Below are 27,730 nucleotides of genomic sequence, written 5' to 3'. Positions count from 1 at the left end.
CATTGCCGTCATGACATCTAGGCTGGAGGTGACAAAGGCACGAATAACCAAGGCGAAGACCACAGCAGTGGGGAACGGTCACTTCTCTTTTCAGACCAAGGAACAGCTGTTGTGACTGAAAAGATTCTGCCACTTTAACTAAGCTGACACATCACACTAGGTATCTAGGTAGCTGAGCTGGGCCCAATGTGGCCTATTCACACATTTCAGGACCCAATCCCGCCAACACTGAACTCGGCACACTGAGCTGCATTGCCCATTGCAGTCGCATTTACTGTGCATACAGTTAATCAGGTACAGATGGTTTTGCAGGATTAGGGCCTTTGTGCTCATTGGGCCAGATCCTTCAATTTTCACTGAGGGCTTTTAACAAGATGGAGGGTTTTTTTACCTCTCTAGTGGGGATGGCTGGTCTGGAATGGAACGGAACAGGACTAGACTGCATAATTATTTTTTAATGTTGGGGATATATTGAACCACATATGCACATAGACATCCATATACATATGTATATCGCGCGCGCGTGTGTGTGTGTATTGTATTTGTCTCACGAAACAGCTGATCGGGAGGTGCAGGAGGGAGGGGGAGGCGCTGATTGGCAGGGCTGCCGGGAGGCACTGGGAGCAGGGGGGAGCCAATGGGGGGCTCCTGGCATATTACTGTGGCTCTTTGGCAATGTACACTGGCAAATTCTGGCTCCTTCTCAGGCTCAGGTTGGCCACCCCGGATTAGACAGTTGGCAACCCTATGGAGGGGGTCAAAGGTCATCCTGACCGTTTCTGGTCATTCATGATCCTTTGACACTTTTTGCAGGAGTCTGTACAAATCCCTGTGGCTTGACCAAATTCTCCCTTGGGTTGTTACATTCTGCCTGACTACAATCCTTGCTGTAGATTCAGTCTGGCCCTATGGCCGCCAGTTTATATAAACTACATTCTAACATTTTAGCCATCAATTCTACTTTGAAACTATACAAATTTATTCGGAGAAACTCCTGCAATTCTTCATTCATTGTGCTGCTTCACAAGCTCCATTTGCCTTAGCAACTGGGATTCTAACACCATTAAACATGATTTAATTTGCTGTTCCTAATGTTTCACCCACAGTATTAGATCATCTTTCTTTCTCCACTTGAAAGGTATCTTCGGCTTAGCAACAACAGTGAAATTAATAGAGAAATCATTAAAAAGTGTAAGGCTAAAGCCGTGCAAATCAAACACTGCAGAAAATTATTTTCAAACAATAAAATTAATTGCGCCGTCAGCCGCTGTAACAAAACGCACAGGGAGCTGGTGTTAAAAGACATCGCAGATTATTGACAGCTTGTGTCTCTCCTTATATAAATGTTTGACGGTACAACAATTTAATTGTTTAATGCAACTAGAGGAATGTTTCCCCGACAGAAGAGACTGAAGAACTGAACAGCGACACATAGCCGGGACAGAGCAACACAAACCAACACTGCAGTGCCAACCCAGAAGACGACAATGGCCAAGATTTTCCAAAAGAACTAAGGATTCTGGGTTAGGGTTGCCAGCTTTCTAATTCCTAGTAACCAGACCCACCAAGGGCCAGTCCCATTCTCTGCCTCTTCCCCCTTCCCCCGCCCCAGTCACTCACTGGATTGTCTCAAGATGTTGGCTGCAGGTAGGAAGCTGCCCTGGCTGAGCAGGGGCTGGCACAGGTTAGTGACCTGGTGCCTCACCCTGCCCCCGATAACCGGGCTTTTGGTTTGGGTGCCATTTAGGGTTGCCACGTTCCTGAAAACCTGGTAACCTTAAATGGCACCTGGACACAGAAGCCAAAAACTGGACTGTGCAGGTAAAAACCGGACAGGTGGCAACCCTATTCTGGGTGCCTGACTTGAGACAGCTCCACGTGCTCGGATTTTCCGAGGTTGGCTGCTCAGCACTTTCTGGCTATCCGGCCCCTTTAAGGTGAATCCAACTGGGCCCCCAGAATCATTCATCTCTTTTGAATAGCTTGGCCATAAGGGTCAGTGCATGATATCGCCCCTCTGCAAAGAGCACCCTGCAGCACTCAATGTGGTCAGCCAGTTTGGTTTTCCATGGCAAACCCTTAAAGTACTAGAACAGATTTATGCAGGAAGTCACTTCTCTGACTTCCAGATCTGTGGACTCAGCCGTCCAAGTTCACCTGAGGATTGGACTTTGACCAACACCCACACCCTCCCCCATAAATCCGGTTACGAGGTGTTGGGGGCAGGGGGTGAGTTGAAAGATGGACGAGGAGAGGTGCCAAGATGGTGGGGTGGTCACTGAAGTAGTCTGATAGCTCCACAGACAACCCCCTCTTCAAGGAAAATATCAAACTGAGGCTCAGTCTGAGCACATTCAAGGTTTGGTGCAAATCCTTGACGTAGCTCTAATCAGTCAGTAAATTTACTCTAATTGTTCCCTATAACTAGGATATAGTACTAGATACAACTTTGTCTGAAGCATATACAAATAGAGGTGGGTCCTCAACCGAAACAGCTCCTCCCAGCCCCTTACATTTGGGGAAGAAGGATGATCTTGTGACTAAGGGTATGTCTACACTGTACAAACAAAACAAAACCCCAAACCCAGCAGCAAGTCTCAGAGCCCAGGTCATAGACTTTAAGGTCAGAAGGGACCATTATGATTGTCTAGTCTGACCTCCTGCACAACGCAGGCCACAGACTCTCACCCACCCTCTCGTGTAATAAACCCCTAACCTATGTCTGAGCTATTGAAGTCCTCAAATCATGGTTTAAAGACTTCAAAGTGCAGAGAATCCTCCAGCAAGTGACCCATGCCCCACGCTACAGAGGAAGGCAAAAACTCCCTAGGGCCTCTGCCAATCTGCCCTGGAGGAAAATTCCTTCCCAATCCGAAATATGGCGATCAGCAAAACCCTGAGCATGTGGGCAAGACTCACCAGCCAGACGCCCAGGAAAGAATTCTCTGTAGTAACTCAGATCCCACCTCATCTAACATCTCATCACAGGCCATTGGGCATATTTACCGCTAATAGTCAAAGATCAATTAATTGGGGGGAAAATAATAACCAGCACAACTCCTTGTGCTTGGCCAGTTTGACCATATGCTGAATGTCGACAGAGCTACATCGAGACCCCAGTCACATCACAAACACCCTATGGTCCTAACCATTCCAGGGCACTTTCCAGACCTTGGTTTCCTTTCCTAACTCTCCCCCTCCCATCGATATTAGCAGATTATCTGATAAAACATTGTCATGTTAGAGCAAATGTTCATAAATATATTATGTCGAAAACTGCTAATTACTTCCATCAGGTGAGTGGCTGATCTAAGGAAAAAATCATAGCCCTGGTTAAAAGTCAGTGGGTGTGCCAAGAACTCTTTAAGGCTTAGAGCAGAAGTAGGCAACCTATGGCACGCGTGCCGAAGGCGGCACGCAAGCTGATTTTCAGTGGCACTCACACTGCCCGTGTCTTGGCCACCGGTCCGGAGGGGCTCTGCATTTTAAATAAGCTTCTTAAAGATTTTAAAAACTTTATTTACTTTACATACAACAATAGTTTAGTTATATATTAAAGACTTATAGAAAGAGACCTTCTAAAAACGTTAAAATGTATTACTGGCACGCGAAACCTTAAATTAGAGTGAATACATGAAGACTCGGCACACCACTTCTGAAAGGCTGACGACCCCTGGCTTAGAGGAAGGACTAATCAAACCCCTTTATTTAACAAAGAGCTACAAACAATGGCAGGACTGCCCAAGTCACACAACAGGTCAGGGCTAGCCTATGTGGGAAAATGACAGACAACTAGAGAGAGACAAGGTGGGTGAGGTAATATCTTGTATTGGACCAACTTCTGTTAGAGAGAGAGAGAGAGAGAGAGAGAGAGAGAGAGGTTGGTCCAATACAAGATATTACCTCACCCACCTTGTCTCTCTAATATCCTAGGACTGATATGGCTACAACAGCACAACATACAGACAACTGTACACTCTTCAGTGCGTGCACACGGGAAGTTACAGCAGTATAATTATAACAAGTATAGTTAGGCTGGTATATTTTCCCCTGTAGACAAGCCCTAAATCACGTAGGCTGAGGGGTTTCACCAATTACAAATGCAAGGGCTAGGATATTGGCTTTGCAGCCTGGGTGTGTTAGAGACAGAAAAATCAGCAGAAGGCCTGGAGAAGCAGTTGTGAGCAACATGAAAATTCATCTTTATTAAGGGGTTTCAGGTTCATTCTCTGACCCTACATGTACTAGTCATTGTTTTCCTGGAAAGCATCAAATTGCTTTGCTTCAAATACAATTAGCATCTTCTGGCAGTCACAAATAGCTAACAGATGAAAACAATTGACAGCAAGGTTAGAAAACAAGCAGAAAAATATAATTAGTGGCTTTACCTCAGCATATAATCACTATTATTGGCCTGGATTTTAGTTCTTTATTTTCCATCACATAAAAGGTCATAGTAATAAGGGAGCGGGGGAGGGGTGCTAGGCGGGGAGAGGAATGTGTCAAATGGTACTATGCCTGCAATAATCAAACATGCGGACATTGGCAGGACAATGCCCCAGCTAGCTCAAGGCAGTAAAGAATACCACCACCCCACCTGGTCCCAGCACAATCCTGGTCCAGTGGCGGGGGCAAGAAGAGGGGAAAATAACCTCTTAAAACCAGCTTCAGCCCTGTCACTCCCGTTTTCCTAATGAGACCGGCTGTTCAAGTCGCGTTACTGTTGAATGCATGGCAGAACTCAGCCCAAAAGAGAAGCCTATGTAACAACATGCCGCATGGATCTCCTGCAGTCTGACGCATATTGATCAGTAGGCTTGGAAGGATTAGATTTTTTATCAGTAAGTGTCAGTAAACATTGATTTCACCGTACACACACACACACACACACACACACAAATATTTCCATCAATAATCATAAGAATTTACAGATAAGCAAAGTAAGCAGGATGCTGCTTAAGAACTTATTAGTCTTAAGTGTATAAACGTGTATAAAGGTGTTGTAACGAATACTGCCTAAAGCCCATATTTCCAGCTCTGCTAAAACAGACAGTTAGACAGCATTCATAAAGCTTTACCTCTGTGAATCTCAGCATTTACGGTCATTAGTTAATCATCTGACCCCATCATTTCCCACAACTGCAAAAGTTTAAACTGTTAAAAATTGGGGGGAAATAATATCAAGGTTTAATTTTTAAGTATTGCCAAAATTCTTAAAAATAAATATTGAATTCTGCCAAGCCTAGCCATGAAGTGTATGAGGAGACAAAAATGACATGAGTCAGCCTATTGCAAGTCTCATGATATTTGATGGCATCTTTTGGAAAACCCCAATTCCTGGAAACCCAGGATTATGTGAGAACTGGAGCTTTCGTTTAATAAAAAAGTTTCTAGCCTCAGCTACAGAGAAACTAAATAAAAAAATAAATACATTAATGGAGATATCCTATCTCCTAGAACTGGAAGGGACCTCGAAAGGTCATCGAGTCCAGCCCCCTGCCTTCACTAGCAGGACCAAGTACTGATTTTGCCCTAGATCCCTAAGTGGCCCCCTCAAGGACTGAACTCACAACCCTGACCCAAGTACTCCCTAAGTGATCCAAAACCAACAACTAATAGAAAAACCCAAAGTTATTTTCTTTTTAAATCTCAATTTGGTGGGCTTGACTCCTGATTTTTGAACACTTAGGACTTGACCACTTGTCCCGGTTAACGTTGTTACATGGTTGATCGATTAGGGAATGTGCTCGTTTAAGGTTGTGCAATGCTCCCTTATAACGTCGTTTGGCAGCTACCTGCTTTGTCCACTGCTTGCAGAAAGAGCAGCCCATTGGAGCTAGCTGGTGGGGCCTTGGAACCAGGGTGGACCGGCAGCCCCTCTAAGTTCCCTGTGCGGCAGCCGCCCAGCAGGCTATCAATTGCCGGGCAGTTCAGCTGTCCCTCCGCCCACTGCCCTGTGCTGCTCCTGCCCTCTGCCTTGGAGCTGCTCCTGGGAGCCTCCTGCTTGCTGTGCACCGAGGGGGAGGGAAGAGGGGTACTGATGTCAGGGTGTCTGCCCCCCGCTCCTGCAACCCATCTCCACAGAGCGGGGGGGACACGACAGGGCTGAGGACGGAGGGAGCTTGCTGGCAGCAGCTGCTGTCTCAACTTGCTGATCTACTTAAAAAGGCAGTGTACTTAGAGTGGGGTCACCGTACTTAAAGGGGGAAATGTACATCTCTCTCACACACACACACACACACACACACACGTGTGTCTCGGTCTCTCTCTGCCATGCGGTGTCTCCTCCCTCCATTCGTGTGGCCTTGTAGAGTGTGAGGCTACATTAACAATAATGAGTTAACCCTTGAGGGCTCAGCTGAGTGCAAGTTCATCATTTAGCAGTAAGGCATTCCCCGGGAAATATCCCACCCTCTGACTCCACCACCTCAACCAAGCTCCACAATCATCATTGCTGGGTACAGTATTAAATTGTTTGTTTAAAATGTATGGTGTGTGTGTACATATACATATACATATACATATACATATACATGTATATGTATATGTATATATGTTTCCCCCCCTCCCCCGGAACCCAACTCCCCCTATGTACATTAATTCTTATGGGGAAATTGGATTTGCTTAACATCGTTTCGCTTAGTAGCATTTTTCAGGAGGATAACCACAAGGTTAAGCGAGGAGTTACTGTATGTTATTAGTATTGGGGTACTGCCTAGCCATGGATGAGGATGCCACTGTGCTCGGTGGGGTACAGGCAGAGAACAAAAAGACGGCCAGGATGTATTAGGAGAGACATTCTGTTGCAAGTTGGTGGAATGACTCGGCAGGAAAAGAAAGACACAGTCACAGCCAGTGTCCTCTCCTCAAAGGACAGTAATAAGATATCACAGGAAGTGAACATAAGCAGAAAAGAACCATCCCCCCAAGCTAATAGTTTAGCCCAAACTCTGACCCTTGGGTGCAAATCACAATCTTCCCAAAGGGCCACGCTCTCCCACTCTGCCTGCCTCCTTGCACAACCTGTCCCCTAACCACAGGCAGAACGAAGCTTAACCCTCTGATCACAGCACCTTTCACATCTACCTCCTGGTATGAGGACTGCCCTCTGGGCCAACACACCAGAGCTTGCACTCCTCCCGAGCTAAAAGGGGAAGGTGCTACAGCGTCAGCCAAAGAGTCACGGTTCCATAGCCGGGGGCTCTCACTCATCTCCTCCGTGGATTGGTACAGAGGGGGATCTGTAGCACATGCTCGGTGGCACTTGAAAAGCGCGGTCTGTCCGTTTTTACAGATTGCCCGACAAACCTGGTCATTTCTATAGCACTAACGTCCAAAGCATTTTACAGGCAAGTGTGAAGACAAAACAGCTCCCTCAAAATCTAGAGACAACAGAGCACAAGGCAGAGAGGTGGGAGGGCAAAAAAAATGCAGCGGTAACCAGCGATGAAGATGAGCCCATAGACTTTTGCCTGGATTTGTCCCTCCCCTGTACCCACCTCCTTCCTCCCTCTTGTAATTTGTTCAGGTTGAGTTTATGATGTTCAGTGATTGTGATATCTAGTGACCTCAAGCATGTAAGGGAGGGACGATCGGACGTTTTCACCAGGGAGCACATCAAACTTCACCATATTGCAGCTTGTCATTAATTATAAGCTTGCAGGGAGGCTGGATTTCATCAATGCTCAAACAGAATTTGCCAATGGGCATTTTAAGAGTCAATTCTTCACACTCCAATAATTTGAGCAATATTATCCAAAAGGAGAGGGGAAGGGAAAGCAGGCTGGTGTTCAGCTGATGCAGGAAATTGACTGAGGGAAACAAAGAGAAAATGAACTAGGCCCACGAGGTTAAAGTCCTTCATGCGGTCTTGCCAATTGGATTCATACCATGAAGCTTGTCCCTTCTGAAACACAGATTTTACACAGACATCCTGACTTCCTTCTGAACCTCAAAGGAGCACTGCCTACAACAGGTGCCTGCGCTTTCATGGGGAAAAATTCTCAAGTGCAGAATGACCAATAATTAATTATTCTAGGTGCATAGACAGACACACTATAAAGAGGCCCGATTTCCTAAAAGTGCTGAGTACATGTGCTCTGAAAAATCAGACCCTTTTGAGGTGCTTAAGTGGGGTCCCAAAAATTGGGGCACCCAAAATCCCTAGACCTTTTGATCATCTTGGCCAATACTCCTAAGGGTATTGCGTAATAGCCATCACTGCAGTACCTTAAGGGCTTGGTCTTTCATGGTACGGGGCACCCACAGTTCCAACTGACTTCAACGAGAGTTGTGGGTGCTCAGCACTTCTGAAAAAGCAATCCCCCAGTGCTGTTGGTGGATCCATTTCTGACAACTCATTAGCAATTGGAACTACCAAGGAAGTGGTGGATTTTCCATCTCTGGATGTCTTCAGATCATGACTGGATGCCTTTCTGGAAGATATGCTGTAGTCAGACACTATAAAAGGGCTCTATAAAAGGATAACTGTGTTATACAGGAGGTCAGACTCACTAGAGGATCTAATGGTCCCTTCTGGTCTTAAACTCTGAATCTATGAAACTCCAACGCTACTAGCATCTCCAGGTGAAAACCAGCTCTGATCTTCCAAAAATATTTTGAGAAAAAGTTAAGGGTCCTTTGAAAGCATCTCCCCCCATCTTCCCAAATATTTTTTGGGGGAATCTCTCCACCAGCAGCATGTGCCTATCCACACCTTTCAGAGAGACACCTCTAATTATTGCTTAAATTCTTTATGAAAATGTTTCTTCTCCTCATCACTGTTGCTCCAATCTGTTCTCACAAAAAGAGGTCATAAAACACTGACATCCATGCTCTGTGCTCCAAGGTAAAAATGTCTATGTTCACATAATCACTTTTCATCTTTTTTCTAGTGGGCATGATTGTTTTTTTATTACTACTTTACATTAAAATGTACTTTACAGTACAAATCCGGCTTCTGAAATGATGCCCCCGGAGTAGAATAGAAGTTTGAAGCTCAAGATAAGTAGATAACGTACAATGGTTATTCCTATGTTCAGAGCCTGGGATTCAACCAGCTCAGTTCACATCTTCAGTGTACTGCGACCTCAGGTCTGTTTCTGCAGCACAGAGGTCCTTTTGATAAAGCCCCGCGCACATCAGAAATAGTGCTATTTCTGTATGAGAGATTCAATTTTTTTGTACAATCTTTGGGGCCCAATGACTTGGAAGACTGAATTTCTCCTTCCCGTCAGACAGTGATTCCATCCCATCAAATTCAGATGCGCCCTACAGGCCGAACAGAGCAATGTTCCTGCTTTCAACCATGCTTGGCCTTTGCTCAGTAAGCAGAACTTTCACAACTGTGTTCTAGCATCATCATTGCTCGTTTTGTCTTCTGCATGCACACACAGAAATAGCAGTACCACCACAGCAGGGCTTCCCTTAAAATTACATTCCAGGTTTGCACTTAAATCTTGCCTGGATCCCCAGTTCCTTTCACTCCCTGATGCACGTTCATACCAATCTGAATGCCATTAGCAATGGTTTGTGTCAGCATTGCAGTTTTGGGCCTCTCTCAGCCCTGGTCTACACTGAGCACCGGGGGGGAGAAATCAATCTAAGTTACGCAACTTCAGCTACGTGAATAATGTAGCCGAAGTCGACGTACTTAGATCGACTTACCGTGGTGTCTTCACCACAGTGAGTCAACTGCTGCCGCTCCCCCGTCAACTCGCGGCGGTGGAGTACAAAAACAGGGACAATTTGGAAATTACTCTCCTAGTTCTAACAGAGTCATACTATTGGTAAAAATGTAATCTGAGTTCTACTGCACACATTTCAAAAAGCAGCCTTCACTGCAACTGCAGGGCTTGATCTTTGCATGAATATGCCCCTACTCAGCTGCCGTCAATGGGACTATGCGCTCTTAGGAGAGGAACAATGGTCCAGTGATTAGAGCATTAGCCTGGGCCACGGGAGACCCAGGCTCTATTTCTGCTCTGCCACAAATATCCTGTGACACCTTTGGGCAAGCCACTCTGTGCCTCAGTTCCCCATCTGTAAATGGCGGTCAGAACATGGCCTACCTCCCAGGTGTGTGCTGAGGATTAAAGACTGAGTGCTCAAGTACTATGGTAAAGGGGAATAGGGCCATATAAGCACCTTACATAGAAATTGACAGTCTGCAAGACCAAACGCTTTTTTTGGGTTAGCCATCTTTCAAACAAACCATGTTCCAAAACCAATGTGTTGCGTTAAATGTGATCCGAATCACAGCAGCAGAGGACAAGAAAAATTAAGAATAGGCATGGAAGATGCAGCAAGGCACTTAAGCATATGCTTAACTTTAAATACAAGAGCAGCCCCAACGGATTTTAATGAGACTACTCACACGCTTACAGGGAGGCACATGCTTAACTACCTTGCTGAACTAGGTTATCTGGGGACAGTTGATGAGGAAGAGAGATGCAAGGAGGCTCTCCCAGGAGCTGCAGAGGAGAAGACACTCATCAATAAGTAGCACTGGGTAAAGGGAATGAGAGGAGGCCATTACCAACATAAGCAAAGGTAGTGCCACCCAAAAAAATCCCCAAAGCACACCCCATCCCAGGGCTCAGTTTTGTACAGTTATTTACAAGCTATTTGCACCTTGCTGCTGTACCCTGAAGTAATCTCCACCTTTACTAAACTTAAGCAACAAAGCTGCGAAATCCTCACCGTTTGTTAGCCAAAGATAAATCTCGGACAATGCTAAACCAACCACCTCTCTAAGCCATGCCTTATTATTTGAAATGTCTGCAAAATATTTAGTGACTGCAGGCTGGCTCCAAAGTTCTCCAAAATTACTAATGACGGGACTGGGATGGGAGGCCAAGAAAAGTGCTGCTAAGTGGCGTGTGCCCAGGTCGTTTAGTTTTACCTGTGGTTCGTTAATGTTGCTCTCTTACTACAGTGATGGCCTTTTTAGTGGGAATGATGTTGAAGATAAGAATGTCTCACTTACATACACACCATTAAGACTGAAAGCTTAAATGAACTAGCTATAGAATCAACATCTGAGGCTCATTAGATCAATCAGAGAAATGCCGAGAATGAGTCAGAGCTGTCAGTTGACTGCAGGTAGAGCACTGATCTGCAGGGCATGGTTTTCACTGTAGCTCGGTTGTTCTTCCTCCCGCTCCATGCTTTCAGCCAGTCACAGAAAAAGGATACAAGCCAACAAAATAAAAAGGGTTTGTATAAATAAAAAACCCTAAACCTAACATGTAGGACGCTCCAGTGGGAAACGGTCTCCATTCAACAGAACGTTCTGCTTAGTGGCTCTTGCTAATGCAGACAATTTTCTGTTGGGTCAGTCATTCCAGCCTCACTTTATATGGCATAGTCTAGAGCAGGGGTCGGCAACGTTTGGCACGCGGTTCGCCATCCCAGGCCAATGGGGGCGGCAGGAAGCCACGGCCAGCACATCCCTCGCCCACGCCACTTCCCGCCGCCCCCATTGGCCCGGGACGGCGAACCGCGGCCAGTGGGGGCCGCGATCGGCCGAACCTGCCACGTCAGCAGGTAAATAAACTGGCCCGGCCCGCCAGGGTGAGCCGCGTGCCAAACATTGCCGACCCCTGGTATAGAGAGTGGTTTTGAAAAGCCATTGGAACACGATTACACCCCACCCAGACTGGGGATTTCATTTTAGTTAAAATGAAACAACTGAACATCGACATGTCAGAATATTTTATTTTGGGTATCCTACTGGAGTGCCTCATGGAAGTTGTAGTTCAGTTGCCTTGTGTTTCCATTCATTCTCCCTCCATGGTTGGGCACCCTCACCAGACTAGTACTTCCATGATGCACTATGGCCAAGGACTCCCATGATGCACTGCCTCCTATCTCCAACAGGAGATCCAGTGGTGCATCATGGGAGACGTAGAAGAGAATGGGAGTATGAGGCACGCAAAAAAACCAAAAACAAAACAACAAATCCCTGAGGCACCTCAGCTGCATCTCTAAATTGAAATATTTCTGGTCTTAGCCAAAATATTTTGGTATTCACATTTTTGCTGAGAAAAAAAAAATCTAAATTTTCTATGCAAAATGGACAAAAACTTTTTTATTCTCATCAAAAGTTTCCACAAAACATTTTCTAACCTGCTCTAATAATAAACTGATTTTTGCATATCAACAAGTATTGGGTGGAATTCTCATCAGAGATGGAAAACGACCCCTGGAGTTAGGTAACTGACCTTTGACTGACACATTCTTTTATTTCTTGTGTGTTACACCAATACAAATTTACTCCCACGTGAATTTGTGCAGAAGTAAATTAATTGCCTCTATTGTATACTAGGAACTTGGGACAATCCTTAGCACCAGGTTTTATGGTTCCAGAGATATTTTAGCCTAGTGACAGGTTTTAAACAAACAGAAGAGCTCTATCTGGCTCCCCAATAGGTGTCTTGCTATTATAGGCATGATGGTGAATGGTGATCTCCTCTCTTTAGGCCACGGTGAACCAGGGTTTAATTCCAGTTCCTCAGGCCCCCTCCACTGCACAAGTGCTTGGGGAAGAGCTGCCTGGGAGAAAGAAAGGGGAGAACTGCAGAATCAGGGTCCTAAACTTTGACCCCAACATTACAAGGACTTCAGCATCTGAGTGTCATGTCTCATGTCAATAATCCCATTTACTTCAATTGGGCTATTCACAGGAGTCACCCTGCACATGTGGTTAAGTGTTTGCAGAATCAGGGCCTTGGAATTCAACACACTCAACTGCTTAAAGGTATCAGAAACTTTGGGCACCTTTAATTACTTATACAACTCGTGATCTACATCGCTCGGTGTCACTGTCACTAAAAGTGTTGCTGTAAGATCTCACCCTCTAGGAATAACTCAGACCGCAGGTTTAACCTGAATGCCTATGGCATACAAGCTTGTGCCTATGGGCCCTAAAAAAAAAAAAAAAAAATCATTTGCACGTTAATGCAAAACAGTTCTAACAAGACCATATGCAGCTTTTGCAGTTGTAGGTAGCAGGTCACACACACACACACACACCCCCCAGCATGGAAAATGTAACAGGGCTCTATCCGCTTGAATGTTTTTGAAAGCAACTAATTTCAAAAATTCCAGTTACTGATAAAAGTTCCCTTTAAATAGTATTTCCTGAGATACATTCCTTCCCCCCGCCCCCCATGAAGGCTATACACCAAGTGCGGTCAGATGCTCAAAGTAAACACTGAAAACACGGAGAGAAATGCACTTTGCCTGCTAACGTCTTCCAGTTGTGGTAACCTAAGGTCTGACTTGTAACTATAGATGGTACAAAGATTTCAACCACAGCTGTGATTTTCAAGTTGACGGTGTCACTAAGTCTTTTAAACCTGGCAAGACATACTAAAAGCTGTTCAGGGAGAACGACCTCTAAGGGTTTAAATAATATCAGTCATTTCTCTAACAATGGGCAAAAAACATTGAGCTGTAGGAAACAGGTTGACTTTTGGTGAGAGCGACTTCAGTAAATGTTTTACCATTCCCAGCTATACACAAAAAAGCGTCAGCCCCGTTTCCATGGGTTTGTATAAAATTACTGAGAGCAGGGGTCAGAAAGCTCACAAGAGTAACAGAAAAGCAACTTATACATGCTCAGAAAAACCTAGATATACCCTGATCAACATCTTTGATTACATTCATGTTAAATATTCCAAAGGTTACTTAAGGCCTACCAGCAGAAATTCTCCTAACCAGACGACGGGAGTTGGGAAGGGTCTTGTGTATACTTGTTTGATCTGAAACGTAATATCCCGTAATGGGACCCTTTGGAAAATCCCAGGGAAAGCAGCCAAGAAAAGAAAAGAAAAACTTCCCAGAACCAATATTTCTGGCTCTTTCAGTTTCACTGGAAAGCTGCAGGGCTATGAACAGTCCAGATTTGTAAGGGGGGAGGAGAGAAGAAACAAGAAAAAGGCACAGGGTAGATTCACAGAACCTAAAAGCTTCTGTGGGTTGATTATTATTGGAGCCCCATCAATTCCCTCAATACTCTGCAAGCAGAAGAAGTGGCCCCTACCCAAAGGAGCTTACAATACAATGGCCTTATTCTGCAATCCTTACTCACGTTGGACACGACTTGCATAGACAGCCCCACTGACATCAAAAGGGCAGTTTGAGTGAATGAGTACAACGCTACTCAGCAAGTAAAATTCACGCCCGTGCAGGGCCGAAGAGGTGCCCAGGCTTCCTACACAGGAGTGAGTTTCACCCCGGGTCAGGAAGGATTGCAGAACTGGGCCCGTGTGTCTGTATCTGACACACACCAGTCTAAAAATCACAGCCTGTATTCTTTGTGGGATCCTCTTCGAAAGGGCTTTGTGGATAAGGAGGGATTTGAGCTAAGAGCGGGAAGTGGTTTGGCACACCGAGTACGGAGAGACCGTTCCAAAACCTAAGTGCAACGGCAGAAGGAGACACGCTCAAACTTTTATCAGCTCACATCACAGAGTTGAGTCACAGAAGAGCAAAGGCCTGCATCCATGTCACAAACTCCTCATTTCCCCAGAGTGCTCTGCCCAGCCTGACCCTAGAACACATCTGGAGCCCACTGGAAAAGATAGGTGGTGGGATCTGGGGTGTCTTACTTGCACCATGGCAAGAAATGACAAGCAAGGGCAAAGCATTTCGTTTCACAGGAGCCCACTGCAGCCTCTGGGTGAAGAGGAAGGATCCTTCTTCCTCTTAAATGGTAGCACTAAAGACCTATTAAATATTGAGCAGGATTCGCCGGTTGTAAGTGGATCCTTTCCTCTCGTGGCATCAGCGGAGATGCACATCTGCTGCTGGGAGTTCCAGCGGCTTTATATTGAGCAGCAGTCCCTCAACACACCCCTTCCCTCCCCCCGCTGTCAAGCTGAACAAGAACAGCAAGCGCTAAGAATGCCACAGTCAAGGGCCACCCAAGGATGTTGTATTACATGTTTCCCATAAACCAGATTCCGATCCACTCACTGCACATCCCAAGCTGCCAGATTTCAAAAGGAAGCGTGGTTCTTCAGCTGCAATCAATACAGGGCTAACTGTGGCCAAGAGGATGGGAGGGGACATTGCCTGGTGTGGCCCAGCTCACAGCGTGGGCACTCAGCATGGGGCTCGTGCTATTTGGGCTGGCAGGGTTCGGCTGTATCATCACAAGAGGGTTTGCATTAAAGATCCAGTGGGAAATTGCATAAAACTGTAAGGCATGGGATTATTACTGGCCTCTACAGATAGCTACGTGTCTGCCTCTCAAATACCGTACACACTGTGCCGCTAAAATCCCCTGTAAGTTAACTATGGCAACAGAGGACGCCTGGGGGCTCCCAGACACACACTAACTTCTGCCACCTTGCTGCAGTGCAGTTTTACTGGCATAGCTTTAAAAGGAGGGTTTGAGGGTACAGCATGAAAAAAGGTTCAAAGGAGCCCTCTTTTAGAGAGTGCCCATTTTCCAATGAAATTTATTTTGGGTGCAGGAGGACATGAACCATTCTTAGAGCCCTGGATCAAAACATATTTTACCATCCAAAGAGGCACTGCTGCCTCATGGTTAGAGCAAAGGATCAGAAATAAGAACACTTGTATCCTGTTGCCAACTCGCCCACGTTTCCAGTAGTGTCAAAGTCACCCTGCCTGTGCCTCAGTTTCCCCACTTGAAAATGTGGGGTAACCTACTTTGTGAGCGTATCTTTACAAGGCACCTCTCCTGGTGGTGACCTTGGATGAAAAGACACTAACAGGCTTGTCCACAATGTGCGCCAGACAGATGCAAACTGTAGAGCACAACACTTTAAAGGCGCTCTAACTGCCCCGGGCGGGCAGACCCCACTGCTGCGCTCTAAAAGGTACCTACTGCGCATTTGAAACAGTACTACATCAACGCACTACGAACCTTTTAGAGCGTGTCAGTGTGGGATCTGCACAGGGCAACTAGAGTGAAACACTTTTGAACGCTTGATAATTCGCACTGCTGCACCACATAGACAAGCCTTAAGTGTTATTTTTGATCTAGGAACCTCACTCCTTTGCCAAATGTTGGTTTAATAAATGTCCATTTAACTTTATGATCTACCGAATTCCATGTAGTTAGGTTCTTTATGCCTAAAACTTTATTCCAGGGTCAGTTATTTATTGGACAAAGGAGGGTTTTTATTCTTGAAGTCATGACATATTGGAGAGCTCTGAAATTCACAGGACAGAGATTCAGCTCATTTAACATGATTATTGTGCAATTAAATACTTGCTTCATAGGAGGTTTCACTCTATGTAGCATACCCCTCCAGATGGCCATATAGCAATTTCATAGGTATGTCTCTGCATCAGGCTTTCAATGGTTATTAATTACTAGCACTAGCACGTCGGAAAATGCCACTCTTTCTTGAAACTCTTTCGCAGGTTGATTTCAATGAAACTTCATTCGGAACAAAGCAAAACAAAGCACTTCCATTTTTCATTTTTAAACCATTGTTTTGATTTCCCTCCCCCCCAATTGATTTATCAACACAAAAACATTCCCAATCAATCCAAAAAGAAAATTGGCTGGAAAATTTCATTTCATGGGGAAAAAATTCTGTATTTTAATTCCAATTCAGAAAAAAAAAAAAATCGGAAATATCAAAATTGCCTACGGAATGGAAATTTAGAGTTACGACCAAATTTGAGGCCCCATTCTGGTTGGTGCTGTACAAATGCAAAGTAAGGGACAGTACCCTGCCCTGAAGAGCTTAAAAAGTAGAAGATCTCCATCCAGCTACTGGTTCTGGACGGGTAAAACCCTGTCTCAGTATCAGAGCCTAAATGCGGACTTTGCTTTAGGCACATGGCATCAGGCATCACTATCAATTAAAGGCTAAACATAGTAATGTTTAAACAAATCCCAATTGTCTGCAATACCCTGCATAACAGAAAGCACTGTCTGGTATATGCTTGAGCAGCCACAGAAATCTGAAATTCATTTGTCTTGTGTTTTAAGGAAGTACAGTAGCAAGGCTTCCTGTACATACTTTTAGTATTTTAGCTGAAAACATCTGTTCGACACACTGCACCTGCTGAGTGCTGTTTTAAAATTTTGGAGCACCTCTCCCCCAAATAAATTACAACTAAACACTTTGCAACATTTGGTAAGAGGAAAGGATAAGACGTTTATCTAGTAACAGAGTCAAGGTGGGTTCCCCCAGGAGCGGCGCCAGGGTTTTTGGCGCCCTAGGCGGGGGTCCTTCCGTGCTCCCGGTCGTCCGCGGCAATTCTGCAGCGGGGGGGGGGGGGGGTCCTTCCGCGCTCCCGGTCTTCGGGGCACTTCGGCGGCGGGTCCCGGAGCGAGTGAAGGACCCACCGCAGAATTGCCGCCGAAGACCCGGAGCGCGGAAGGACCCCCGCCGCCGAATTGCCACCAACGGCGGCAAAATGCCGCCCCCCCCCAAATCCTGGTGCCCTAGGCAACCGCCTAGGTCGCTTAAATGGAAGCGCCGGCCCTGGTTCCCCCCCCCCCCTTTTTCCCATTTATCATAGCAGCTTCTTAGTTCTAAACTAGATTAAGTTTTTATGATCACAGGATTAAAACACAATATGAAGCTTGATATTATTTTACCTCCTGCCAAAAAGCCCTTGCTTTAAAGAATTTTTACACTCACACTCTCAATTTTTACTGTTCATCCTGGTATCTAGAGCCCCAGGCCTCTTAATGGTTCCACTGCAGTTTTAAAATTTTCAGCCAAATGTTCTAGGACTGGATTCCAGCTGAGCTACAAATCAGCTCGCTCTAAAACAGACCAGGATGTCTATCTGCGAATCTGCAGTTTTTAAGAAGCTAGTATGCTACGGCAGTCTGTAATCTCAGCACGTTCATTTCAAAAACAGACATGGTTGGCGCTAGGTGTCTTGATGGGTTCGTGCAGTCATCTTTCATCTCTGTAAGTAAAGATCTGCCAATATTCTTCTCTCACACACACCCTCTCTCTGCAGGCTAGTTACACTACTGCTGTCTTGGGGATTAAAGAAATATACACGCCCTTTTTTGGAGAATTCTTCTCACCTCCCAACCCACCCACCCACCACAACGTTTGACAAGTTGTACAGCAAGTAGAACCAGTTTTATCTCTGATTCTGCCTCTTTTTGGATACACATCCAACTACCACGCAATGGTCACCTGACTAGTCAGTGCAGGGACTTATAAGAAGGAAAAATCTGTTCTGTAGGGCATTCAACGGGAGGATTAGTAAATAAACAGGACACATGCCACAGAGGATGAACCCCCGGTGTTGAGATCTGATGTTGGTCCACAGCATTTGGTTACATTCAGCTCTGCTAATGGCCCTCCCTCTCCCCCACCCCCTAACCCCTACAAGTGCTATTGCAAAGAGCTAACTGGAGAGCGACCACTCTAAAGAAAAACACATTGCTTTTAATTCTTTCTTGGCTGCAATAAGCCAGCAAAACAAACAAAAGGATGGGAAAAGCAGAGCTGTTTGCACTGCCAGCAGCTTGGCTGTGGGTGGAAGGGTGGGCGTTTAGCTGTCTTTGTTTATCATGGCACCGGAACACATCCATTTACCCAGAGCCTTGTAATTTTCAATTACCTATATTATATCATAGAATTCTCTCTCCCTCCCCCTTAGAGCACACTGCACATGTTATAAATAAGTGCCTGATTTTGAAGGCCCACACTAAAATATTGCCATAGGGGTATTAAAATAAAATAAAATAAAATTAAAAAAAAGGAGGAGATGGTTATTTTACGGGACATTTTTTCAAAAAATGATTAAGAAATTAGCAAGGCTAGTGCCAATTCTTTCCAATGGGAATGTGTCTTCCTAAATCCCTTGAATGATTCTGGGGGGGGGGGGGGGGGGGAACACACTTTCTAATGCCCAAAACCAAGAAGAATTAAAGTTGTATCGACTCCAGCAATATTTCACACCACAATTGCTTGGAAAAAACTAGGAGCACATTGAAGATGTTGCTGAGCCCCCACAGCTCCCATTGAAGTCAGCGGGTGATGCCAGTGTTCTGGACTTCTGATGATCGGGTCCTGTCTAGGAATGATGTTTTCATTAAAAAAAAAGAGGAGAGTAAATTTTACAGTGTCAGACATCTTGGTTTCTGCAGAGCTGGGGGTATCTACGCATGCGCATTGGTGCATTCTTTGACTTCCCAGGCTATGGTGCAAATACTCATCTCGCTGAAGTTTTCATAAAGGTTCCTATTATTGTGGAATCCAAACAGCATTTTGAGATCACAAGGTGCTGCTTCAGCCAACAAGGATTGAGGAAAGATTAGGAGAGTAGAGCCGCCGCCAACACAGGAGAATCCAGAAATCGGTTGCGGGTCCGTCTGCAGAGCTCCTGAGTCAGTTGCATCCTGGCTGTCACCGGTCCCAGTGAAACCAATGAGAGCTGTGGGTGCCCGGCACCTCTGAAAACAAGGAGGTGGGACGGAGGAAAGGGGAAGTCACAGACATGGAACCGCCATGGCATCAGGTTCAGAAAGATTGGGCCTGGCTTTGGACCGTCTAGACCTATTCAAGAATATTCCACCAGGCCATCCTGCAACCTCTTGGGAGAAAAGGTATTTCTTTACATGAAAAATTATCGCAAATTTTTAAGTACGTGCTGTAAATATTTGTACACTAAGTTTTCATCTGACCGTATAATAAGCGCTTCCCACATCCCTATCAGCCTAGTATATTTCCCTCTCCCGGAAGGCTCCCCTACTCTCTCCTCACCGCTTCCCTCCTTCAAACTGATCGTGCTGCAACCTCTCACGCATGCTACATTCACACACACATACCACTGTCCCCCGCCACGCGCTCCTCCTTCCCCAGGCACCAGACACGAAAAACAAACCACGGGTGTGCAACTCCCTCAGCCAGGTCGGTGAGACAGTTGCAGCAAGTGAAGATTAATTGATCAGATCAAAGATGGGCCTGAAAAACTCTTGCATCCAAACACTCCCCAAAGGTTTGGAAGAGTTAAGACTCACATCCAAGTTCTGTGGCTGAGGCCCATCTGTGTGAGCCAGGGATGTGCAAAGTTAAACCAACTTTAATGGTTTGAGTCTCAGTACCAGAAGCAACACGCCCACTGAAACAACTGGTTTATCTCAGATGCTAGAAGAGTCAACATCCCCCTGTATTTCAGGTGACTTATGACCGGGCTTCCCCTTTTGATTTTTATAGCAGCATCACTGCACGCCTACAGTTCAGACCGTGAGAGACCCAGGACTCGTAAAAAGGTTCTTTGAAACATTCCATCAAGTTCAGCAGAAAGTCAGGGCAGTTAAACAAGCCTGGGAGTACAGAAGAGAGAAGGGGGAGGTTAATAAATAGCACACTCCACAGGTTTATGGATAGTGAATTATCTCTCTACAAAAAAGAAACCTTAAGTGTATTACTGCAAGTTATTGAAAGTGAGTAACTCCCTTTCATGAACCTCGCTGCCTCCATGCTGACTCAGAGTGATGAAGCGTTTAATCCATATTTATGTACATCTGATCTCATTACATCTGGTGCCAACAAATTGAAGAGCTATGCAAGAGCTAAGCTTTATGTTATTGCTGTCATTAAATTAAATGCACATATGTACAGTGCAAAAATCACAGACATGCTTGGGCATTATTTTTGTTCCCTTTGCTATTACAGACAGGATTCTTCAAAGGACTGAACGGTCCCATTGCCATCAGTGGATGTTACAGGTGCTCAGTACCTCTCAGGAGGAACTCCGTGCGTTGCAGGATCCGACCCTAAACTGAAGGCAATGGTGTGTTTCTTCCTCGGAATCCCACACCCACGGCTGCTGCAGTGAAGTCACACACATGGGCTGAGCTTTTCAAAGGGAACTATTGATTTGGCAGCCCCAACTTGAGAGACCTTGAAGAGGCCTCATTGTACAGAAGGTGCTGAGCCCCTGCCCTCAGAAAATCAGGCCTTTTTAAAGGCATCTCAAGTCAGACACCCAGAAATTGAAACGCCCAAAACCGTCGTCACTTTTGGAAATCTCAGCCAGGATCCGGGCACGTCACGGTCACAATATTATTGCTTAACAGCAGGGTCTAAACACGGGGGGGAAAGCACTGGAAGCAATCAGACCCCCTGATCTAAAGCAATTCTTTTTGGTAATTATGAGACATGGCAAGCAAAGCTATGCAACACCCAAGAAAAATACACATCTGTTTGCCTAGGCCCTGCGTTCCAGCCTCCCACGATGACAGCAACAGAACTTTTCACTTCTACGGCTATTTCTGCCTCAGGATCCCAACCCCTTTACTAACATCAATCCAACTTCAGCAACCTGGGAGACAAGCCACTAAAACGAGCAGAGAAGTGACGCGCCCAAGGTCCAACTGCAAATGAACGGCAGAGACGAGCCCAGAACTCCTGACTGGCAACGTTTCGCTTTTAACCACCAGACTATGCTTTGTCTTCGCCATTGCGAGTCAGCCTGTAATGGAAGATCGGTCTGTCAGATTCTCCAAGCCAATGCCCACATCCTCCATAAAAAAAGGAGTATTTCAGTTACTGAGACAGGACTTTTATTTCTTCAGCAATGAAACAACAGGGCAACTATTTTCAGTTCTCCGAAGTCTGGAGCCTGGTAAAAGAGGGGGACAGATCTCGGACCCTTCAGGCTGCCCAGACAGATGGAAAGCTGGCCTAACTGGGCAGCTAGGAAACCCCATGCACTATGGAGGTAGCATAATATATAATATATGGAGCTATACCTATCTCATAGAACTGGAAGGGACCCCGAAAGGTCATCGAGTCCAGCCCCCTGCCTTCACTAGCAGGACCAAGTACTGATTTTTTTGCCCCAGATCCTTAAGTGGCCCCCTCAAGGATTGAACTCACAACCCTGGGTTTAGCAGGCCAACACTCAAACCACTGAGCTATCCCTCCCCCCATAAAGCCAGAGATACTGGACAGAGGAAAAATCCTGTAGGAGGCCATTCTAGCCAGTGCAATTAAAGCAGCTCCGAGGCGGCTTTAATTCTTGCCAGGGAACGAACGAGCCCTCGGGGTTATAGTGGTAGAGACAGGGGTGGAGCACGACCACATACCTCCCCTCATGCACTGAGCTCAGACACACCCAAGCATCTGGCCCTAAGAGTTAGTGACAATGTAAATCTAAGGTAATAATACACAGTAGGGGCGTCCCTCAGGCGCAGAATAGGAGTCAACAGGAAAATACAGCAGTAACCCAGCAGATGTAAAATCGGCGGTATCTCCACTGAAGTCTGTACTGCTTTAGACCAGCTGAGGATCCGGCTCACTATATCTAAAGGAGCAAAGCATCAGCTTTGGGAATGTAGCCTGTTGTTGGGGGGAAGGAGGGAAGAATTTGAGGGTTTTTTTTTTTTTTTAGCATTTTTCTTATTGTAAAGAACCCAGATGTCCATCGGAAACCTCCTGCACATACTAAATGGTAATGCCCCTTTATTTACAGGCAGCCTATGAAGGTCAACAAGTAAATACAGAATAACTACATGCCCCTGCCTTTTTACTTGATAATTACCTTTCAGCAAGTCCAAAAGTTATTAGTAATCATTACCTAACTGGCCTTCTAGTTTGGAGTACAGAAATAGCTATAAGTGATATCTGAAAATGGAAACACCCAGCACCGTTACTCTGTGCTTACCATATAATTAAATGGTCAACCATTACTCTGCATTGTATATAAGAGGCTCTTACATGGCATAAGTGTCCTGTAACTGAAAAGTGTTATTGATCTAAGTAATGAATGGGCTCCACGAAGAATTGTGCGTGTCTGAAGTCTGCATTTGGCCAGTGGGGATCTAATTTAAAGACTCCTTTGCGCTCTCAGAAGTTATACAATTTGTGATTCAAAATGGAAAGTAATTTTTTACGACTCTCCCATGTTATTTAACCTCTGATTTGCTTTCAGCAGAGGCAGAATGATGTTCTAGAGACCAGTCACAGCTAGATTGTAAGTGAAAAGGAGTGGGAGGATGTTCAGCTGGTATGGTCTCAAAGGGTAAAAAACCAGCTCCAATTAATAATTTTGCTGAGCCATTTGGTACCATAAACTGCAACAAAATGTGAAAGCAAACCAGCATTCTATACAACAGTTCTTTCCCCAGCCCAGCTTCTGTGCATCTGTAGTCTCAAAACTTGAACAAGAGTCCCCTTGCGGTTCATAAATCATGAACTCATAAAACAAACTCCTTCAATTGCAAGTTCCAGATAATAGTCCCCAAAATAAATTAGGCAATAAATATAATCTAATCTTTCCCATCAGCCAGTGGAAAGCTACTCTTCAGCTAATCAGAAAAGTGGATGCCTTCACATAGCATATGCCTTGTAGCTCAGGAGACAAAGTAATGCATAGCTCCTAAAAGAACGGAGTGACTTATTAACACCAATATTGCCCAAAGAATAGAATATACTGCCTTGTGTGTGAAGGCTTCCCTAGACCCTATATCCATCAAAGTAACATTACAGTGCTAATGCCATTGAATTCTAGTAAAAGGGATATCAGACAGACACTCGTGTCAAAACCATTCAGAAGCTCCCTTCCACCTGGGCTTCATCCAGAATTCAGTGCTGCCATTAAACACAGAAAAAGGAAATGCTCCCTTGGCTCTTATCTATGTGACCCACAACACAAATAAAACAAAATTATTGTCTGGGGGCTGGTGGTCAGAAAAGTCTCTGGGTACATTTTTCAAAAGCACCTAAGGGTGCTAGCCCAAGCCTGAAATCTACTCACCATCGTGGAAACAAACTGGTCTCTATATATTTGGTTATTATATCGTAAGTGCACCTAGAGGCCTCAATTGAAATTGGGATCCCACTGCTCTCAGTACTGTTTGTATACCTATCAAGAGATAGAAGCAATTGCAAATCTCAGGAGACAAAACAGACAAAAGGGAAGGGAAACAGAGATATGAAGTAGCTTGTCCAAGGTGAGCCACCAGGCCAGTGGCAGAATCTGAAGGAGAACCCAGGTCTTCTGAATCCCAGATCTCTGCCAAATCCACTAAACCCACTGCCTCCAATAACATCATCTCAGTAAATAATTGTATATTTTTTTATGAGCAACCATTACAATATTTTGTTCCCCAAAAAGAAAATCTGTCGTGTGCCTGGGAGATTTCACTCATCAGTTTACTTGGTCTAGGTGAACAGGCAAGAAGAATTTTGAAAGGCTGCTCAAGCTCCTGTAGAATTGGATCTTTGAGCTGAATTGTAAATTGCTCCCTGCATACACCTGCCTGACATGTGCCTGTTGTGCCATGCCCCTCAGTGGGTCATCAGCAGTACAGACTGAACCAGTATGGGGACCTGTGGGTTCGGTTGTGAGCTGGATGAAACCTTGCTATGGGTTGAGTTAAAACCTTGTTGAACTTATGTGTGTACGAATCCTCCATTTAAGACAGGTGTAAGAAACAGTTAAGGGGCAACACCTAAAACACAGCCTAGCAGAGTCTGTCCAGAAACTAGCCCCATGGGGACAGAAGGGTCGACTGGGTATTGTGACCAAGTCGGTGTGGGTCTGTCAGAGAACACATGGAAAGAAACAGAATAGACAAGATTGTGGGAGGGGGGAAAAAAGCAAGAAAACCAAGCAATAACCTGTGAGTGCAGTGTGACTCTGGGGCTTGCAGGGCTTTAAGCTAAGAAACGGCTCCTTTTTGTTCTTGTTTCCTTCTGCATTCAGAGACACAGTACGTTCCTTGTCAATAAACAAGGCTGCAAGAAATACCTGGCTAGGACCAATTTTTACTCCCAGCTGGAAAACCCACAGAGCCCTGAACTATGACTAGCCACTGAGGTGAGAGAAGGAGCAACAGTTCTAAAGCACGAGCCTCTACACAGCCTGAACTAAGAGAGCCACCTCTGCTAGTCAAGGATGTAGCACGCTCATCGATTGATCACAGGACCCAGCCACCACCAGGGGCGGGGAAGACAGAGTGCCACACAAATGGGTGTGGGTTACACGAGCTATGCAGAATCAAGCTGGTTGCATGATCAGCCCAGCATTGGGCAGGACATTTCAAAAACAGTCTAGGCTTCCAGCAGCAGTAAAAGCGCTTTCAAACCCTTTTTTCAACACAGATTAGGAGTTAGCTTTTACCTTTCCAAAATCCCGCACGTCGAAGAGGTCAAAGGGGTCAAACAGCTCGCTGTTCCTTAACCCAAATTTGTCATGACAGACTTTTAAGAATGTTCGAATGTTCTTCAAACAGAGAAACTGCAAAGAGAAAAAAAAGAGACACGGCTATAATTCTGTAAGAGTAATTTACTGTAGACATTAATCAAAATTCACATGCAACAGGAAGTGAAGAAGAATATGGGAACTGCCTGGTGAGAAGATGCATTCGTTTACTGAGCATTCTAGTACAAACAGGTTCCCCACTGCTCCATTATGGAGTGTGTGCTCTCAATAATATACCATCAACAGAGGCCCATTTGGAAACCAAAACTTGAAGTTCAAGGCCTGGTCTACACTAACCCCCCAATTCGAACTAAGGTACGCAACTTCAGCTACGTGAATAACATAGCTGAAGTCGACGTACCTTAGTTCGAACTTACCGCGGTCCAGACGTGGCAGGCAGGCTCCCCCGTCGACTCCGCGTACTCCTCGCGCCGAGCAGGATTACCGGAGTCGACAGCGAGCACTTCTGGGTTCGATTTATCGCGTCCAGACAAGACGCGATAAATCGAACCCAGAAGTTCGATTGCCTGCCGCCGAACCAGCGCGTAAGTATAGACAAGCCCCAAGTGCGTGTTCACAAGGCATAGGGTCTAAACAACTTAAGAGCAGGATGTTTCCTTTTCAAGCTCTAAGTCGAGCACAAGTTAAGCTAAAAATTATATAAAAACGTATTACTGAGTTTGCAACTAATGACAATTTGAATCTATTCCATGGCTCGCCATGCAAGGCTCAGACATTGCACTGAATACAAGTGTACACACACACACACACACACACACACACACACACACACCATATATTTACAAAAATAAAAAGTACAAGTGACATGGAAAAAGGAGCAAGAACAGAAAAAATGAATTTTTTTCACCCTCTCAGGTCAGAAACTATCGGCAGCTGATCCAAACAGTACTTTACTTCCCCCCTCCAACTTCCTCCGACGCGCTGACGCGTCAGCTAATTGATATGCTAGAAAACAGAACCCCCAGCACATTCACAGATGATAGCTGCCATTCTTGTGATCCAACCTGAAATGAAGTTGGTGGACCAAATCAGCGCCGGTCACTAAGCAGAGAGCCTTAGGGTACAACACACAAAAAAACACAGATAAATAGCAAGTCTCTCACAGTGAAGATTGTTTTCACAGCGTTTTGGTCATCGTTAATTTTAGCCCAGCTGAATTCTCATCCCATTTGTGACCACCGTAAAATACTTAAGGTTGTTCAGCCACTAGTCATACGGCTCAATCGGCTGAGTAATCCAATGCCTCTTAAAAAAAGATGCCATCTTTGACAATAGCAATAATGGATTGTTGCACCGTGACCATGTGTGCGTGACCTTCATGGGTCTTGTAATCTGGGAACACAGAGGGCTCTTTCTACACTAATGTATGGCAACAAGAAAGGAAGGGATCAGAGAAGTAAGGTGTTGCTTCAGTTGTTTGGCTCTTACCCATGTTATTAATTAGAGCGGACTGAGTGACTGTGCAGCAAATAACTTATTTAATTAATTTCACCTTTTTTCTGTTGGCAAGTTTTCCATGCAAAATTCTCCAGTGTACTCATTATGCAAAGTTCTCCACGGATTTCTTCAATTGCTTGCTCATCGACAAATGGTTCACAAATATTCTTAATTCTCACATTGTTACATAAATCAACCAATCAAGGAACGGAAACAATGTCATGTGACTACTCAGGGCAAGTTTCAAATTGCATATTTGGTTGCAACAGCCCCACAGTTTGTGTTGGGTCAGTAACATTGTAGTCACATGGTACTGTTAATGGTCCCCAACTGGCCAATTTAGCATGGTAGAAATTGCTACTTGCAAACTTTACAAATATGCAATTTAAAACCTACCAAAAGTTTTGCAAAAGAATCAAACCATAACCTTCTTGGCCAACCCATATCTCCACAAAGAAAACAGCATGAAGTGTGCCTATAAATATTATTGCATTTGGGGTTATATTTAAGGGGTCAGGCACAGGGTTGCCAGGTGTCCTGGAAGCTCCGGTCAGCACCGCTGACCAGGCCGTTAGAAGTCTGGTTGGTGGTGCAGCTGGACAAGGCAGGCTTCCTGCCTGCCATGGCTCCGTGTGGCTCCCGGAAGCAGTGACATGTCCCCCCTCCGGCTCCTACACACAGGGGCAGCCGGAGTCTCCGCACTGCCCCCGCCACAAGTGCCAGCTATGCAGCTCCCATTGGCCGGGAATGGCAGCCAATGGGAGCTGCAGGGACGGCGCCTGCAAACAGAGCAGTGCACAGAGCCACCTGGACACACTTCCACATAGGAGCCAGAGCAGGGATGTGCTTCCGGGAGCTGCTTGAGGTAAGCGCCACCCAGAGCCTGCACCCCTGACTCCCCCCCGCACCCCAACCTCCTGCCCCAGCCCTGATCCTCCTCCTGCCCTCCGAACCCCTTAGTTCCAGCCCGAAGCCCCCTCCTACACCCCAAATCCCTCATCCCTGGCCCCACACCAGAGCCCACCCCCCCCCCCCCACTCTTCACCCCAACCCAGTGAAAATGAGCGAGTGAGTAAGGGTGAGGGTGGGGCCT

The 27,730-nt window shown here is 45.5% G+C and overlaps 1 protein-coding gene across 3 annotated transcripts in view; it reads right to left on the bottom strand.

The window, feature by feature from the left end:
• Window positions 1–27,730, bottom strand: part of VAV2 (vav guanine nucleotide exchange factor 2) — a 304,801-nt gene that overhangs the window by 220,046 nt on the left and 57,025 nt on the right. For all 3 annotated transcript variants that reach the window (XM_065418653.1, XM_065418652.1, XM_065418654.1), the window contains exon 2: window positions 25,099–25,215. In XM_065418653.1, coding sequence (XP_065274725.1) covers window positions 25,099–25,215 — 117 coding nt within the window. The remainder of the gene's footprint in view (window positions 1–25,098; window positions 25,216–27,730) is intronic.

The sequence above is a fragment of the Emys orbicularis genome, chromosome 18 (assembly GCF_028017835.1).
Source record: "Emys orbicularis isolate rEmyOrb1 chromosome 18, rEmyOrb1.hap1, whole genome shotgun sequence".
Classification (NCBI taxonomy): Eukaryota; Metazoa; Chordata; order Testudines; family Emydidae; genus Emys; species Emys orbicularis.
Note: the sequence above shows the minus strand (reverse complement) of the source record. Positions and strands in the feature narration are given on the sequence as shown.